At 30.6% G+C, this 16,775-nt stretch overlaps 1 protein-coding gene across 1 annotated transcript in view; it reads left to right on the forward strand.

Annotated features, from left to right (window-relative positions):
- The window catches only part of LOC107442550 (acetoacetyl-CoA synthetase-like), a 42,698-nt gene that overhangs the window by 10,185 nt on the left and 15,738 nt on the right, over positions 1–16,775 (forward strand). Inside the window, exons 7-12 of the mRNA XM_043041410.2 lie at positions 3,488–3,602; positions 6,380–6,461; positions 6,896–7,049; positions 9,580–9,657; positions 10,179–10,368; positions 16,533–16,655. Of these exons, the coding sequence (XP_042897344.1) occupies positions 3,488–3,602; positions 6,380–6,461; positions 6,896–7,049; positions 9,580–9,657; positions 10,179–10,368; positions 16,533–16,655 (742 nt within the window). The remainder of the gene's footprint in view (positions 1–3,487; positions 3,603–6,379; positions 6,462–6,895; positions 7,050–9,579; positions 9,658–10,178; positions 10,369–16,532; positions 16,656–16,775) is intronic.

Consider the following 16,775-nt stretch of genomic DNA (forward strand, 5'->3'; position numbering starts at 1 on the left):
AAAAAAGTGACACTGTTAAGAGAGAGACCTTTGCATTGCACCTTTTTAGAGCATGAAGAGAGAGAGAGAGCATGAAAACCTTCTACGCTTAGCCTGATGGCAAAGTGACTCTAGCCTATGATCCGTCTACCACTAAAGATATTTTACGTCAGCACTGCGGTCGGTGCGAGCCGAATGCGGAATTCGAATCAACGAGTCATCGCTGGGATTCACACCCGGTTCGCATCATTGGAAGATAAACACTCTATCTCCTGAGCCACCACAGCTCTACACCGCGATATTTTATTTTATTTTATAACCGTCGTTGAACTGCCGACCCAATTTAGGGTTTACGACTACTAAAGTTCAACTCCGTAGCCTTGTAATTTTGAGCCCTATCCGAAAGACAAAGGAACTCTTGGATCAATTATTGGGGGAAACTTGCCTTCGTGGAGGACTTTTTGATGGAGCTAACCCGCATTTGTGTTTCATTGAGAAGAAAACCACGAAGACCCACTGTTAGCCTGAAGCGAAGGTACTGTAAACCACGATCTACACCACGATATTGAAATCGACCCAGCCTTATGTTGGATGGATCTAATTTTTACAAGCTGCTCATCGAAGCAAGTGAAGTGAAGTTTTTCCACCAACGCCACACACCAACACTTCTTCTTTCTTTCCTTTTTTTTCTTACAGGTAGTTTTCGTTGAATATATTTTCATATTATTTAAAAGACAATTGGTATTTATAACAAAACAGATTGATCTTTGTAAAATATAGTTGTTATATAAGCAGTAGTTAATGTCAAAAAATATTCCACTCAAAATGTTGTCAGCATGAGTTGAAAAATACATCATTATTCAATGTGAAATGGTTTATCATATATGGTTTATTATAACTTATTCTATAATGAAATAAAGGATGAAGCTCCATTATTAATAGCAAACATTACTTAATAGGTTACTAGTCTAGTTATGGTAAATAAATACGTCGCATCATCAAATGATGGGTGTTGTTGGTTCAACAATACCAAACATACTTTGATGGTTGACCATCGTAATACTTTAAAAAAAAATTCGATCTGGAAATGATGGAATTTGTTGGTCAAAGAATTTTTAAAGTATGTTGATTGGCCATCATATAGTAAAATATCATGTTCCAACATGAAATGTTGTAAGTTTGTTGTCCTACCAAAATCCATTACCACATGAGGGGAATTGTTGGATGAGAGTTACTATCAAATATAAATAAGTGATCAATAAAATATATCAGTGTTGTTCCCACAGAAAACCAACATAAACCAGCATAAAATATCTTGATGGCCCCATCAAGAATTTCTTCCTGGGTAATCAGAAAAACATACAATTAAAAGAGAGGAGTTAAAAAATTGCTATTTCCAAAGATTTGATAAATAAGGTGCAGTGATAGTATCATCAACTATTGAATTTTTGCTTTTAATGATTAGAAAAGACTCGCAGAAATCCAGATCGTTGCATGATGGAAATTTCAATTTTTTACCTGATTTTTATGTTTTTTCCGATGAAATTTGAGTGTACGTTTTGTTTATTCACTGTACGCAAGACCACATTCACATAAAATGTTTTAAATGCCTTAGGTGTTTAAACAATTAATGTGTTGTTTTAAGTTCGAGATCTCTATTTTGTCTGGATCGATATATATTACTTGGGGTCTTCACAATCTTTAATCCACAATCTTTAATCTTTGGATTAAAGATTGTGTTGCATTAATCTTTGGAGAGAAAAAAGCTATCACAAAAAAAAAGTGTTCGGATTTAACACAATTTGTTTTCTTCTATCTGAAGGTGGAATTTCGTGATTAAAATTGTAATTTTTCCATCTAGCTAGAGCATTTAAATCTCTATTTGTGCTCCCTGCCATGACAGTCTAAGTTTCCTCATCACAAGAAGAACTTATAAAGAAATTTTATCAGCAAATATAATTTATTGTCAATCAGAATTTCCCCTACTTTCTGGCTAATGAGAATGCTCGAATTTTAACAAAATTCGTATGATTATACCATTATTTACTTTTTTAAAATAGTTCAGGCAAACCTTATCCTCATTCATTATTGAAATTATATTATTCATTATTCCTAATTTATTATTATTTAACATTCAAGCAAAGTTACAAGTTTACCCACTTATGAATATAAATAAAATTCAAAACTAGAAAAATAATTGAAGAAAATAAAGTTTTTTAGGTAGATTATATAACTACGTTTTTTTTTTAAGTAGACAAGAAAAAATAATCGGAGATAATAGTTTTATTTTTGCCAGACTTGAAATAGAAAATCTAGGGTTTGTTGCAGGGCTCGAAAAAACTCAGAAATTTTACCCGTCCCCGAGGACGGCTTGTCCAACAATGCACCCGTCCTCCGTTGAAACTAACCCGTCGCTTTTTAATAAATAAAAATATAATTTTTTCCTATTTATTACAAACATTTATATAAATTGCACAATAAATTAGTCGTTACTAGGATTACATTATATAGTAATAAAAGAAATACTAGGTTAGCAATAGTAACCTAGTATTTCTTTTATGAAATAATTTAAATGACAAGGGTCAAGTTATCTGGAATGTCAAGTTATCCGAGGGTACTGCTTTTTTTAAATGAATCAAATATGACGTTTGCCAGTTCCACAATGAAGCCAATGATTTACAGAGGTTTCTGAACAGAAATCTGAAAGGGGTTTTCCATTTAGGTAGATGTTCATAATTGCTTTTAAAGCTTCTTGTTTAAGACCAGTACGTATTGTGTTTTTTTGTAAATTTATTGCTGCAAAGCCCCTTTCAACCGCTGCAGTACTCCCAGACAGAGAAAACATCAATATATGCACTGTATGTTGCTGTATTGTGGGTCATTTTGCTGCATTGTAACTTACAAGACTCTTGTAAGATAACAAAAATTGAAAATGTATCACGAACATTAACGGGAAAATGGCCGTCCGCGCAGACGTCGGATTCGAGAAATTCGTTGTCGGCGGAGAATTTTTGACCGTCGAGGACGGGCGGACGGGCTGTTTTTCGAGCCCTGGTTTGTTGCTTTCGAAAAATATTGTATTACTCCCACGTTTTCGTAAGTAATACGCCCTATACGCTTCTCGTTGTAAATTTGTCTAAAACAAAATGATTTTTTCTTTTAGTCTACTTGAAAAACTGTGTTTTGGTTTAGTTTATAAGTAACCTACGTTTGCCGTTTGTTCGAAATGCAGTCGCGATTCTAAATCTTAGGTAGTCAGAGAAGAAAAGAGTAAAATAATGATGCCTAGACGAATGCTGTTTGTTTCTTATGTTAACGTTAAATCAAATAAAACTAAAAGCAGGTCAATAAAGCTAATAGCTTATAGATTAAAAATGTCTTATGTATAGAAATTAAAAATTTTTGATTAAAACGAGACTTACATTAATTTATTTTTGCACAAAACAATAAATCTTTAAACGACATGCACTTTTGACTGCATTTTATTTTATTTTACTTTTTCTTCTAGGCTGTATTAGACAGATTGAAGCTAGTTGATCCAAGTATTATCCTCTCAGTAGATCGTATGAAATATAATCAAGAAGAAATTGGAATGATGCCTAAATTAAAAGAAATTTCTGAAGGTTAGTTTTAATAATATTATTGCCATCCGATGGCTCATAACATTACATTACATAAGATTACATTACACCACATCACGTAACATAACACAACACAACACGACACGACACGACAATACATAACATAACATAACATAATATAACATTAGAGATCTGGTTGTAGCCGCACATCGATGTCTTTATAGTTGTTTGAAAATTGCTATTAGTTTAGTTTAATCTATTATGATAAAAAATATTGCTGTATGAGTAAATTCTATGTGAGTTAGTAAAATACATTACTTAACATATCATTCAACATGTTCTTTCATCCTACTGACACAGTAACAGATTTTAACTATTAATTAGGGACAGTTGTTTATAAGTGCGCTGCTATGGAAACAGCATCATTACTAAATATTTGAAAAATAGAGGTGAACGAAATGTTAAGAAAAAATTAGAATGCCTCACTAAAGCTCGCTAAGCTCACAGTTTAAATACTAAAGTAAAAAAAAAACCACTAGCTTACTTAAATAATCCACAAAAAAAAAGTGACACTGTTAATTTCTGAACATAATTACTCTTTTTCTTATCCATCGAAACGGCATTTCAAAACAATGTATTTTATGAAACTTTGTAATAAATATTTTAGTTTCAACACTGTTCTTAACGCCTTTTTTAAACACATAAATTTTTTATTCTCTTACTGTGTAATATTATTCTTTATATGAATTTATCTTAAAATCTAATATATATAATTCTCTTACGTAGCTCCCAAATTTTGGCTGTATTTCCTTTCCGCCGGTGACAACGTTTGCTTTGTTTTGTTTACGTTACTATTTCGCTTACACGGCGACAAAAAAATGCCTCATTACAGCTTCCCGAATGGCAGCGCTAGAAAATCGACCAATGATTGCCGCTAAAAATGTCACATGCCAAATCTAGCTGAGGTGGCTCAACATATAACGCTTATAAAACGGAAACTGAAATAACCAGAGAGCATCAGCTGCGGCAATCTCATACTATTAAGCTAGGCAGAAGTGAGTAGTCTTTGTCGATTGATCTCTATTTAGTGGATTATATGGATTTGAATGATTGTTTTGAATTCTTAGAATTTTGTGCACTTGCAATGTACCTAAGGCAGTAGCGAGTGAAGCGAGGTTGGTTTGCGAAGCAAACCATATCAGATTGCATAGAAATTTTTGGAGGTTGGAGAGCGTTAGCGAGCAGGGGGCACAGCCCACTAGTTTATAAAAATAATCCAAAGGTTGGACTCAAACTACAGCTAGACGTACAAAATTTATATGTTTGTGTACTCACATTTAAGACTTAGATCAGTATTGTCTCAAAGTCTGGGTCTATATATCAAGAAAAACGTTATAACAGCAATTTTTTTGTCTAGTAATTAAAAAGTAAACTAATTGACCATCAAAAATCTATTTTAACTACCAATCAAACGTGTTACATGAGTGCAAAAACTGGTTTAAACTTTTTAGCGTAAAAAACTCATTTATATGGTTTTACTGATAGTTCCATTAAGCTGCATCATTTTTAAATTTCTTTTTTGCTTTAAAATATTTTGCTTATTTATTTTCCATTTTGATCCGTGAATTTTTCAGCTTAAATAAATTTATAACAGCTAAAGTTTTTATTTTTCAATTTGGCAAAAAGGAAAAAAAAAATCCTTACAAATACAATTGAATCATAATAGAAAGTTTTACTACGTAACACATTGAGAATTATTTACAGCAAATAAGTGAAAAAGTTAATTTTTAATTAAGATGCTAATTTGTTTTATTATCTATCAATAACGCCATCAAGAAAATTGTTTTTTTTTTATTAAAAATGTTAGAATATGTTGAACTGAACATTTTAATAACCACGATATTCATTTCGTGAAATATAAAAATCACCTCCTAAATGCCCAAGATCTGAAAAGAAGAATATGTAAGAGTCAAAACTTGAGTTTATTGAAATCTTGATATTATTAAATGCATCGTAGTGAATCTCGAAATACTCGAAACTCTACTTATTTAAAAAAGAGGACCAACTGGTCACCAGAGGTGGCTACTATAAAATAAAGACGAGTTTCATGTTTTGCACAACTTACAATTAATTGCATTAGATTGATTGAGTCATATTAATCTAGACCGAAATTAAAAATTGAAAATTAGAAAGAAATTCCGAACAGCCTATGAAAACATGCAGAGTCGTTTTCTTAAAAATTGTGTTCTTCCTTTACTTTATAATATTTTTAAATGAAATTATGCAAATTAGGACAATGTTTTAGCCTGCAAATTATTTTTCAAATTGTTAGTTACTAGGTTACTTTTTTAATGGTTGTGAAACAAATATTTAAATTTAAGTTGCTTGGAACTTTTCTGTTTATAGAAACAAATAAGCTATTTCTTTTTAAAGCTATCAGCTATTTCAGCTGATTAACTTTTTATTAAATTTTTTTTATCATCAAAGTTTGCAAGAATGTGAAAGGGTAATAAAAAATATCTTTTCATGCGAGGAAAAATCCTTAATTGAAAGAAACCCAAACTGATTTTTTCTGCGATTCACAAAATTTCTCAGAAACATAAACTACATTTTTCTTACAAATTATTACAAATTACAATATCAAAAGGTTTATACAGCAACAAAATGAAATATTGTGAATTATTAAATTAATTGAAAGCTATTACATTCAACTCTAAACTCTTAACTCGCTGCTTTTTTAATGGACTATTTGTTTGAAAACTATTTTACTTAAATTCTAAAAATTATTAAAAATAATTTCAATTATTATTCACATGTAGGTTTACCAAGTTTGACGAAATTAATTATTGTTCCTTCAAAGCCTGATTCTATAAAAAAAGACATAGCTGGCATTCCCAAAAGGTTAGTACGTTCTAATTAATGTTTTATTCGAACTAAGGTTAATGAAAGTTGATATTTTAATAAAGTTGATATGATTGTTATTACTTGTTATTAATTTAACTAAGGGTTAGGTATAATTAATATTTTTAATTAATTTTTATTAATGTTCACAGCATTTTAATTAATATTAAATAGTTTTAAATTTTGGTTTTAATTAAATTACTAAAATAAACTGATGCTTTATAATATAAAATAAGTATTTTATATTAAAGTGGAATATCATCACAAGTGTCATCTCTTAAAAAAATTCAATAAAGAGAACAACATCAAGTTAAACGGTTCAATTTCATTTTAATATAAGACATTTTTGGATAAAAGTGCCTAATTTTAAAAAGCTGATCATTTTCTAAATTCTAAGCTCTTCATTTTCTAAATCTAAATTTTTCTAATTATAGCTGCTTTTTAGAAGAATTTTTAAATTTTGGACGAGAGAAGGATGGCACAGTTCCAGAAATAGTGTTCGAACAAATGTCTTTTTCCGATCCTATAATAATAGGTTACACATCTGGAACAACTGGCCCTCCCAAAGCCCTAGTTCACGATCACGGAGTAAGTTATTTGTTAACTATCACGGGGTAAGTTATCTGTTCACGATCACTGGATAAGTTATCTGTGGTATTCGATGACCTAAACATTAACATTAAAATTCTTACCTTTCTATTTAGCTCATTACACTGAGGAACAAATTTTTCGTTGCATTCATACAAATATACGATCTTGCCTAGTTCGGGTGTGAGGATTTCAAATCTAAATTTGTTTTGATTCTAATGCTGTATTTTTTTTAGCAAAAGTTGCGACAGACGTCTAGGTCACATCATAAGGAATAAAATTGTATAAGAACTCAGGCTTGGAATTGTCGACGTACGTGGATAGGGCCGCTTCTCTACTAAGAACTGTTTCTAAACACACGAAGAAATAGTTCATAACACGGAGCGCTCCTAGCGGCGTATGTATGCAATTTTGCGTATATTCCATGCAATTTTGATCTTGATGATCTCCAAGGAGTTTGCCGCTATATTTATGCTACCCCCTGTTATATATATCGTTTTTTAACTTGTGCATTTTGACAAAAATTAGCCTACTATTGTAATTCTTTTTTGTTGAAAAAATCTCCAGCTTGGAGAGAAGAACTGATTCCAAATTTTGAATCAACAGTACGAAAGATCTATTAAAACATTTCATGCAACAGGAAACGACAAGAAATGTTTCCAAGTTTCGTATATTAATGAAAAAGGCCGACCGGACTGTGTAGTGGTCAGGAGGCTGATCTCATATCAGAAAGGTCTTAGGTTAGAGTCCCGGACAAGGCATGGATGTTCTTTCATTCCCTGCATTATCTGTCCTTACTGTGGGAGCAACTACCTAATATGGTGCCCCTGAAAGATTAGTCAACAAATCTGCCCAACTGGTATTTGAATGATGGTGTCGATCAGGTGGGCATTGGAAAAAAAAATATATGAAAAAAAGAAAGAGTTTGAACTTGTATGCCTCTCTCATAACTCTAGGACCATTTGTGGAAATTCGAAAATGGCTGCAAGGGGAAATTTTAGCCACGAGTTCAAAAATTGTTCAAAAATTTTAATTAGTTTGTTCGGAAGAGTCTTTTTTAAAAAATGAATTGCGTTGTCACAAATGTATTGCTATAAATTGAACTGCAGATGCCTTTTTATTTTAATTATTTGAAAGCTAATATCAAAGACGTGTGCCAGCTTTTAGCTGCGTTTAATCATAAGTGGAGTTTATTGCATGTTAAAAAACCTTAAATTATAATGACAGAAAATTGGAATTATTTTAACTCATTAATTGATTTAAAAGATTTTGTGTCGGTGTGTGGCTTTTGGGTTCGTGCATGCTTTTGTAGTTTTTATAAATGCCGATTTTTTTAAATTCTTTTTTATTTCTTTCACCCCATATGTAGAATGGATATTCATCAATAAAAATTTAATACAATTATAATATAATCATAATAATAATTTTATCGGTCAAAACATTGTATTAAATTTATAAATTAAAACACAACAATAAAAACATTACGTTAATCTAAAAGGGAAGACGCAACAATAAGATCAATCAAGACATTATATTAATTTCAAATAGAAGACACATCAATATAGACATTACACTAATCTAAAAGGAAGACACATAAAAAAAAGCATTACGTTATTATAAAATGAAAACGAAATTAACGTATCAATCGAAATATATAATGTTTTTATAAAAGAAAATATAATGTTTATATAAAAGAAAACATAATAACATTATTATGTTTTCATTGCATTATAAATTTATAAATTGTCAAAACATTATAAATTTATAAATTAAAACACAACAATAAAACGTTACGTTAATCTAAAAGGGAAGACGCAACAATAACATCGATCAAGACGTTACATTAATTTCAAAAGGAAGACACATAAATAAAAGCATTACACTAATCTAAAAAGAAGATATATAAATAAAAACATTACAAAATGAGAACGAAATTAACGTATCAATGGAAATATATAATGTTTTTATAAAAGAAAATATAATACTTATATAAAAGAAAACATAATAACATTATTATGGTTTCATTACATTATAAATTGTCAAAACATTATAAATTTATAAATTAAAACACAACAATAAAAACATTACGTTGATCTAAAAGGGAAGACGCAACAATAGGATCAATCAAGACATTATATTAATTTCAAATAGAAGACACATCAATAAAGACATTACACTAATCTAAAAGGAAGACACATAAAAAAAAAGCATTACGTTATTATAAAATGAAAACGAAATTAACGTATCAATGGAAATATATAATGCTTTTATAAAAGAAAACATAATAATAAATACTAAAACTGAATTAGAACTTTTCAAATTTTATAATATAATTCATCATTTACGGTTCGATTTCTAACATGTTTTGTCAATATAATTTCATTATTTTAAGTTTAAATTAATTTAATTAAGACATAAGAACTGTAACTAAATTTAGATGAATTTATTAGTCTTTATGGTTTTACTGTAATTAATTTGGATTAATTTATTATCTGCATTAATTTTTTTAACACAGTTTCTTTTCTTTTAGTGTCTTGTAACTTCTGCGAGGGAACAATGCCTCTTAGGTGATTTCAGTAGACATGGTGTCAGCCTTTCCCTTTCTCCAGTAAGTCTACTAAGAACCACGGCAGAAAAACTAATTTTTTTAATTTCATTTTTATAAATTTATTCTATATCTATTCGTATTTTCATTGCTTTTTCATTTGGAATTATTTTATTGACTTACATTTTTACAGCTTAAAACACGTAAATGTTGAATCGTACGAAAAATGCTAAAAAAAAACTATGGTGCAGCTTAACACATAATTTTGTATCAGCGTTTTTATATGATTATATTTTATATGATTAGTTTTTATATGATTATCACAGACCTATTTCTATTGAATAATGCATTTCATGATTTCTATAGGGATGACTAATTTTTTTTAAAAAACCAAATGAGTTTTGCAATATATTTTTGATAGAATGCGCAAATCTGCCAAAACTTGTTAAAATAAAGTTCACCTTGATCCAATTTTAATGCGCAAACATTAACAAATTATTCAAATTTTAACGCATAAATAAATATGTATTGAAAAATAATTTTTTTTCAAGGCATCAGCAATTGATCTTTATTATTTATTCTAGGCTGGATGGGCAACATGGTTTATGGGTGTTTTTACATTTTATAGTGGAAGCACTAATATCCTGTATGATGGAGTACCATTCTTTCTTTCACCAACTCACATATGGGATTTGGTAGACGAGTATAAGCTAACTAGTCTCTTAATAACTCCAAGTATACTAGATGACCTGGAAAAGAAAGGATACTTGCCAAGTAAATTCTTTTTCATAATACCATCAACTGGAGGTACTTTGAGCCACATTTACGAGTTTTCGCTTAATTATTCCTCATAAATTATGATAAATGGAAAAAATACCCAAATGTCTTTTTGTTCAGTACAAAAAGTAATAATTTTTATTTTGTGATGGACCAAAGTATCCCCGGTAGACGGTAGGGGAGACTGGGGTCAATTGTAACAGGGTACGATTGTAACAGAGCAAAAATTTCGAGTGTCGGGTTCAAGATTTGGTTCCTAGGTGGCGCACAAGGTGTATTTAATAAATCTGCATGTACACCCCTGCTGGCAACCATTTTTATGCACTTTTGAAAGAGTTACATCACAAAAGATATTTTCACACTACGTAAGTTCTTTTTTTGGTATTAGAATATTATATAGTAACAAAGTAATTTTGTTTATACAAATAAAAATTATTAACCGAATATGTAAGTGGACACCTTAATTAACATTTCAATAAAAAAAAGATTAGTTTTGCTAATTAACTAGCATTGTTTTTAACAAATGAAGCTGAAATGGCGTCTTGGGGACAATTGTAACAATAAGTAAAGGGACGATTGTAACAGCTGAAAATAAATAATCTTATGTTTACAAACCATTACTTAACTCTTTAAGAACCACCAATAGTTTCCTATATCATTTATATTATGTTGCATGTGCATTATTTTATTTGTCACCTTTCACAGCATAAATTAAAATTTTTAACCCCTTAAAGTTAAAAGTTTAACCCTTTAGGTCTCTGCTCATTATTATTTTTACTCCTAAAATATCACTACTATTTTGATCAATAAAAAAATATATCACAACTATGATAATATGTATAATTAACTATGTTTTAGTTGAATTTATGAACTGTTACAATTGACCCCGTAAGTGGGGACAATTGTAACAAGTGCACGACTGTCAAAAATTGTTAATAACTAATATAATAACATTTAAAATAAGGTATTTATTTTTTTTCTAGTAGAGGATAGTCTACTTTACTCGTCGGTCAATTAATACTAATAATATATTGGATTTTTTGCTAGTTAAAAATAGTTAAGTAAAAAATGTTACAATTGACCCCACTCTCCCCTAGCAATCAATAATATTGCATGTTCTATGTGTAATATCACTTTATTTTTATTCATTTACTTAAATATTTGTAATCAATATTAGTATGAATACTACAGATGACCAAACAAATGATGTAACTATTAGAGGATATAAAAATTAATGAATTTATATGAATACCTCATTTGAATAGTGAGCAAACTTCATTTTTGCTCATTTTGAGATTTTAAAGTTCAATTAGTGCAATATGTTTCCTACATTGCCTAATAGGTGGGGCCCTCTGTTTGGCAGCAGAAATAAATAGGAGGTGTACCAGTTTTAAAAAACGAGACAGAAAGGACTTTCATAAATATGAATGTGCGCGTTAGTAAACGGAGATGGTCCGTTAATCAAATAAGGCCTTAAAATCTTCTGCGCAACTGGGACCAGCTAAGAATTTATTCAGATTTATGAGAGAAGAATGGGCAAGCAGCAAATAGCTCTTTTTTTCAAAATTATGAATTTCTCATAAATTTATTCAAAAATTTTCAATCTATAGATAGATTATTATGAAATTGCTATTCAAAATTTCAAGTTTGAATCCTCCATATGATAAGTCAGGAGAATTGAATAACAAAATGCAATAATAACGTCCTACTTTAACTCAATACGACCCTCTCAATTTAGACTTTCAGAAAAATTGAATAAATTCTGCCACGTTTTTATTTAAGTTAAACTTTAGAATCGTATATTCAAGTTCAAAAAGAATAATTTTTCATGATGATATAGTTCATCTTAGCATCTTATTAAGGTTGCAGTAAATTTGAATGATATTACGGTTCAACGCGTTTCAAAATTTCGAATCCATAGTGTAATCCAAAAATTTCTAAATAATTGACTGATCAATTAAAGAAAAATGGAAGAATTTGTATAATTTGGTGCATTCTTTTCTGCAAACGAAGTATTTTGCAACACAGATTCAAAAATAATTTCTAAGTTTATCAGCAGATGGTACTTGTTGTTGTTGCGTATAGGAAGAGGCTGTGTTTAGGAAGAGGTGTGCGATTGTTCTTGTTTTACAGTGGCGCCATCTATGGCCTAGAATTTGACTTCTGTCACCCCCATTCGTCGCACCCGTTTATAGGATGAACCCATTCATACATACATTCATCCACAGATCGTAATTTTGACCTGAATCAGAGAACGATCAATCTCCAATCCAGTACCCCCAGAGGTATGACTTGTTATGGGAACATGGGGGACTTTGCTACTTGACAGATTTAACGTGCATCGGTCACCTTTCACTAGACGGGGATTCTTCGGCTGGTTGGTTTCGAACCCAAGAACTCTCGGACATGGGCCCAGCTCCCTACTGAACAGACTATGCCGGCCTAGTAGATGGTACTTTTGGCAGGAAATAACTATAAAACTTTTTTTCCCTTCAAAATAACAACTATTTGTACACCAACATTAGCACGGTGCAATTTGTGAACAAAATTAACAAACCATCGTGCTAATATTTCAATTGGTATGATCTGTTTTATTGTTTTTTTATCAGCAACGTCATGTTTTGACAAATTTTGTTACAAACTTTGAAATTTAATAAGGATAAATAACCTTGTTTCCTCATTAAAATGCAGCAAACTGAACATTTCTATCGCTTTCCGTTGCTCTTTAATTCATTTTTCAAATTGACCGTCAGTGTTTTGACACACTCGGAAAGTATGATCAATGTATAAAGAAACGATGTCATTTTGGACATCTTGTGCCGCAAAAAAAAAAAAAAAAAATCTCCAAATCAGAATTTCTCGAGATGCATTTTCTATATAGTTAAATGGAATTTAAAAGAAATGCATGTCACACTGTTAGAATTTTAATTCGAAAACTATGATTAAATAACCGGCAGAAGTCTGCCCATCCTATTAACCGTTAAGTTTACAGCAAATAACATTTTTTACCGTTACGGGTTTGAAACCGTTTACAACTAGTATGGTCATTAAACCATGAATACAAAACTATACGGTTTTTCAACCATGGTTGGTTGGTTAGTGTCATATCCTCTATTGAATCATATCTCATGGTGTGCTTGAATAGTCTGCAAGGTAGTTTAAGAGGTGGAGGCCTGAAGCGACTGCAGGGCAGTTAAAAACACGATATGGTGTGTGTTTCACATTAAAACTATACGGCTTTTTAACCATTGTTGGTTGGTTAGTGTCACATCCTCTATTGAATTATATCTCGTGGTGTGCTTGAATAGTCTGCAAGGTAGTTTAAGAGGTGGAGGCCTGAAGCGACTGCAGGGCAGTTAAAAACACGATATGGTGTGTGATCACATTAAAACTATACGGCTTTTTAACTATTGTTGGTTGGTTAGTGTCGCATCCTCTATTGAATTATATCTCGTGGTGTGCTTGAATAGTCTGCAAGGTAGTTTAAGGGGTGGAGGCCTGAAGCGACTGCAGGGCAGTTAAAAACACGATATGGTGTGTGTTTCACATTAAAACTATACGGTTTTTTAACCATTGTTGGTTGGTTAGTGTCGCATCCTCTATTGAATCATATCTCATGGTGTGCTTGAATAGTCTGCAAGGTAGTTTAAGAGGTGGAGGCCTGAAGCGACTGCAGGGCAGTTAAAAACCCGATATGGTGTGTGTTTCACATTAAAACTATACGGCTTTTTAACCATGGTTGGTTGGTTAGTGTCGCATCCTCTATTGAATCATATCTCATGGTGTGCTTGAATAGTCTGCAAGGTAGTTTAAGAGGTGAAGGCCTGAAACGACTGCAGGGCAGTTAAAAACATGATATGGTGTGAGTTTCACATTAAGACAGTTGCCACAGTTTTGATATTTTCTAGTCCCATCTGCAGAGATTTTCATGTTTTTATGATGTTTTGTTCTTAGTCTGATGAGAGTAGTGGCTGCCTTGCTGTCTATGTCATGTAACCATGGTTTCAAAGCCGTAAATTAAACTGAACATGTTTGCTAGCCTTTTTGTTAGTTTATGGACATTGGTAAGTGCAGAACGCCGGAAACTCTTCACGTGTTAAGGGAATGGAGGAAATATTGTGGTGTCAAAGCTGGGACTCGAATCCCTGTTCTGTAGATAGTGAGACTGACAGATTAGCCTTCTCGGCTATAATACTTACTCAGGTGTAAAGAACTGAGTGGCTTCTTTAAGTGGGCTTAGTTGGTGCGAAAAAATTGTGGTTGTTTAACCATATTAGTTGAAAGCTGTTAATAAACGGTTATTCTCACTGTTAACAGGTTGATTACTATCTTATATATGGGGCAATCCATACAAAATTTACACCTATGATACAAAAATGATATAATTTTTTTTATTGTTCTTTATTGAAAATAAATCGACGCGTATTTTTGCGTTTTTGTTTAAATTCCATATTTTTGACTATACGAATTTTTGAAAATTTCGCTTTTTTGAGCACACGACTTTGCAAGTTATTTTTTAACGTATTGCCATCCAACAACAAAAATATTTAAATACACTTTCTTGAAGTGATTTTTCTCAAACTTTAAGAAAATCAACATTAAAATATAAAATTTTTTGTTTTTGACATAAAAAAATTCATTTTTTGAAAAAAACAACTTTTTTTTGCAATTTGGACATCTTTGATTTTTTTTATATTTCGACAGTGTGAAGTATAATCAATAATGATATTAATTCCAAATTTTTGGAATGGTAAGACACTTTGTTCGAAAGATATAAACAAAACAGTGACGGCGCGCACGCCGCGCTCTAGTTTAGTAGGTAGCGGATGAGTTCGAGAACAGTTGAGCCATATTCTACATACATACGCGGAGTGTGCGCCGTCACTGTTTTGTTTATATCTTTCGAACAAAGTGTCTTACCATTCCAAAAGTTTGGAATTAATATCATCATTGATTATACTTCACACTGTCGAAATATAAAAAAATCAAAGATGTCCCAATTGCAAAAAAAAGTTGCTTTTTTCAAAAAATGAATTTTTTTATGTCAAAAACAAAAAATTTTATATTTTAATGTTGATTTTCTTAAAGTTTGAAAGAAATCACTTCAAGAAAGTGTATTTAAATATTTTTGTTGTTGGATGGCAATACGTTAAAAAATAACTTGCAAAGTCGTGTGCTCAAAAAAGCGAAATTTTCAAAAATTCGTATAGTCAAAAATATGGAATTTAAACAAAAACGCAAAAATACGTGTCGATTTATTTTCAATATAGAACAATAAAAAAAAAATATATCATTTTTGTATCATAGGTGTAAATTTTGTATGGATCGCCCCATATGGTTATTTGACTGTTTTGTTTGAATATGGTAAAATAACAATTAAATAAATTGTTATTTAACAATTTTTTTCTAAGAAATTTCTAACAGTGCATGCGACCAATTTTCTCACACAAATACATAACTAAAAAGACGGAAACCGCTTTTTTATTATTCCAACACTCACCAGAAAAATTGGTTCACCGTTTAATTGGTTCAAACATAATGCAATTTTTCTGCAGCATGTCACTAGTCAAGTTACACAATGCTCAGCAAAAGAAGAAAAAAAAAAAAAGAAAAAAAAATAATAAACNAAAAAAAAAAAAAAAAAAAAAAAAAATAATAATTTACTTACTGTAAAATTTACAGCAAAATTTTATATCGCAAATTTTTATAGTAGTATTGAAGTGATTCATTAAATATTAGTAAGTATTTTTGTTCCGAAACATTTTATGGTAAAAAGGAATTTTACCGTAAAAAGTACCGATACTCAGGGTGTCGTTATTTTTTTACTGAATTTTATCCAGGATTTTTTTACAATGTAGTTTCATTGAATCATGTAATCAAATTCAAGAAGTACGATAAAATCGATCAGATTAGCTCTATATTAAGGATGCCACAAATTTGTACGAAATTATTCTTTAATACATCCTAAAACTTCTAAAGATGAATTCTTATTTAACAAGCATGGTGTTTGAGAGTTTTATAAATTCGCACGTTGATTTAAATTTCTGATTTCATTGATTGAAATTTTTTCATTATTTGAAAAAAAAATATCTACATTACTTGGAATTAAAAATTAGTTTTTCTCTTAAATAGAAATAAAAAGGTTCTTTCTCTATTTTCAGCTGATAAACACAAGCTTACTTCACTCTTTGCTATATTTTCTGGATCAAGCATTGTCAAACCGCGAAACTACGATTTTGTTTGCAAAAAAATTAAACCTGGTATATTATTTGGTTCAGTTTATGGTAAGTACCCTCAAAGTAAATAAATATAATTTTGTCAATAAAAATATTAAGAGCACCAAAATTTAATTTATATAAAGTCTGGGGCTACAAAACAATTTTTTTAAAATGTGTTTTTTTATT

Source organism: Parasteatoda tepidariorum, chromosome 10 (genome assembly GCF_043381705.1).
Source record: "Parasteatoda tepidariorum isolate YZ-2023 chromosome 10, CAS_Ptep_4.0, whole genome shotgun sequence".
NCBI classification, from domain to species: Eukaryota; Metazoa; Arthropoda; class Arachnida; order Araneae; family Theridiidae; genus Parasteatoda; species Parasteatoda tepidariorum.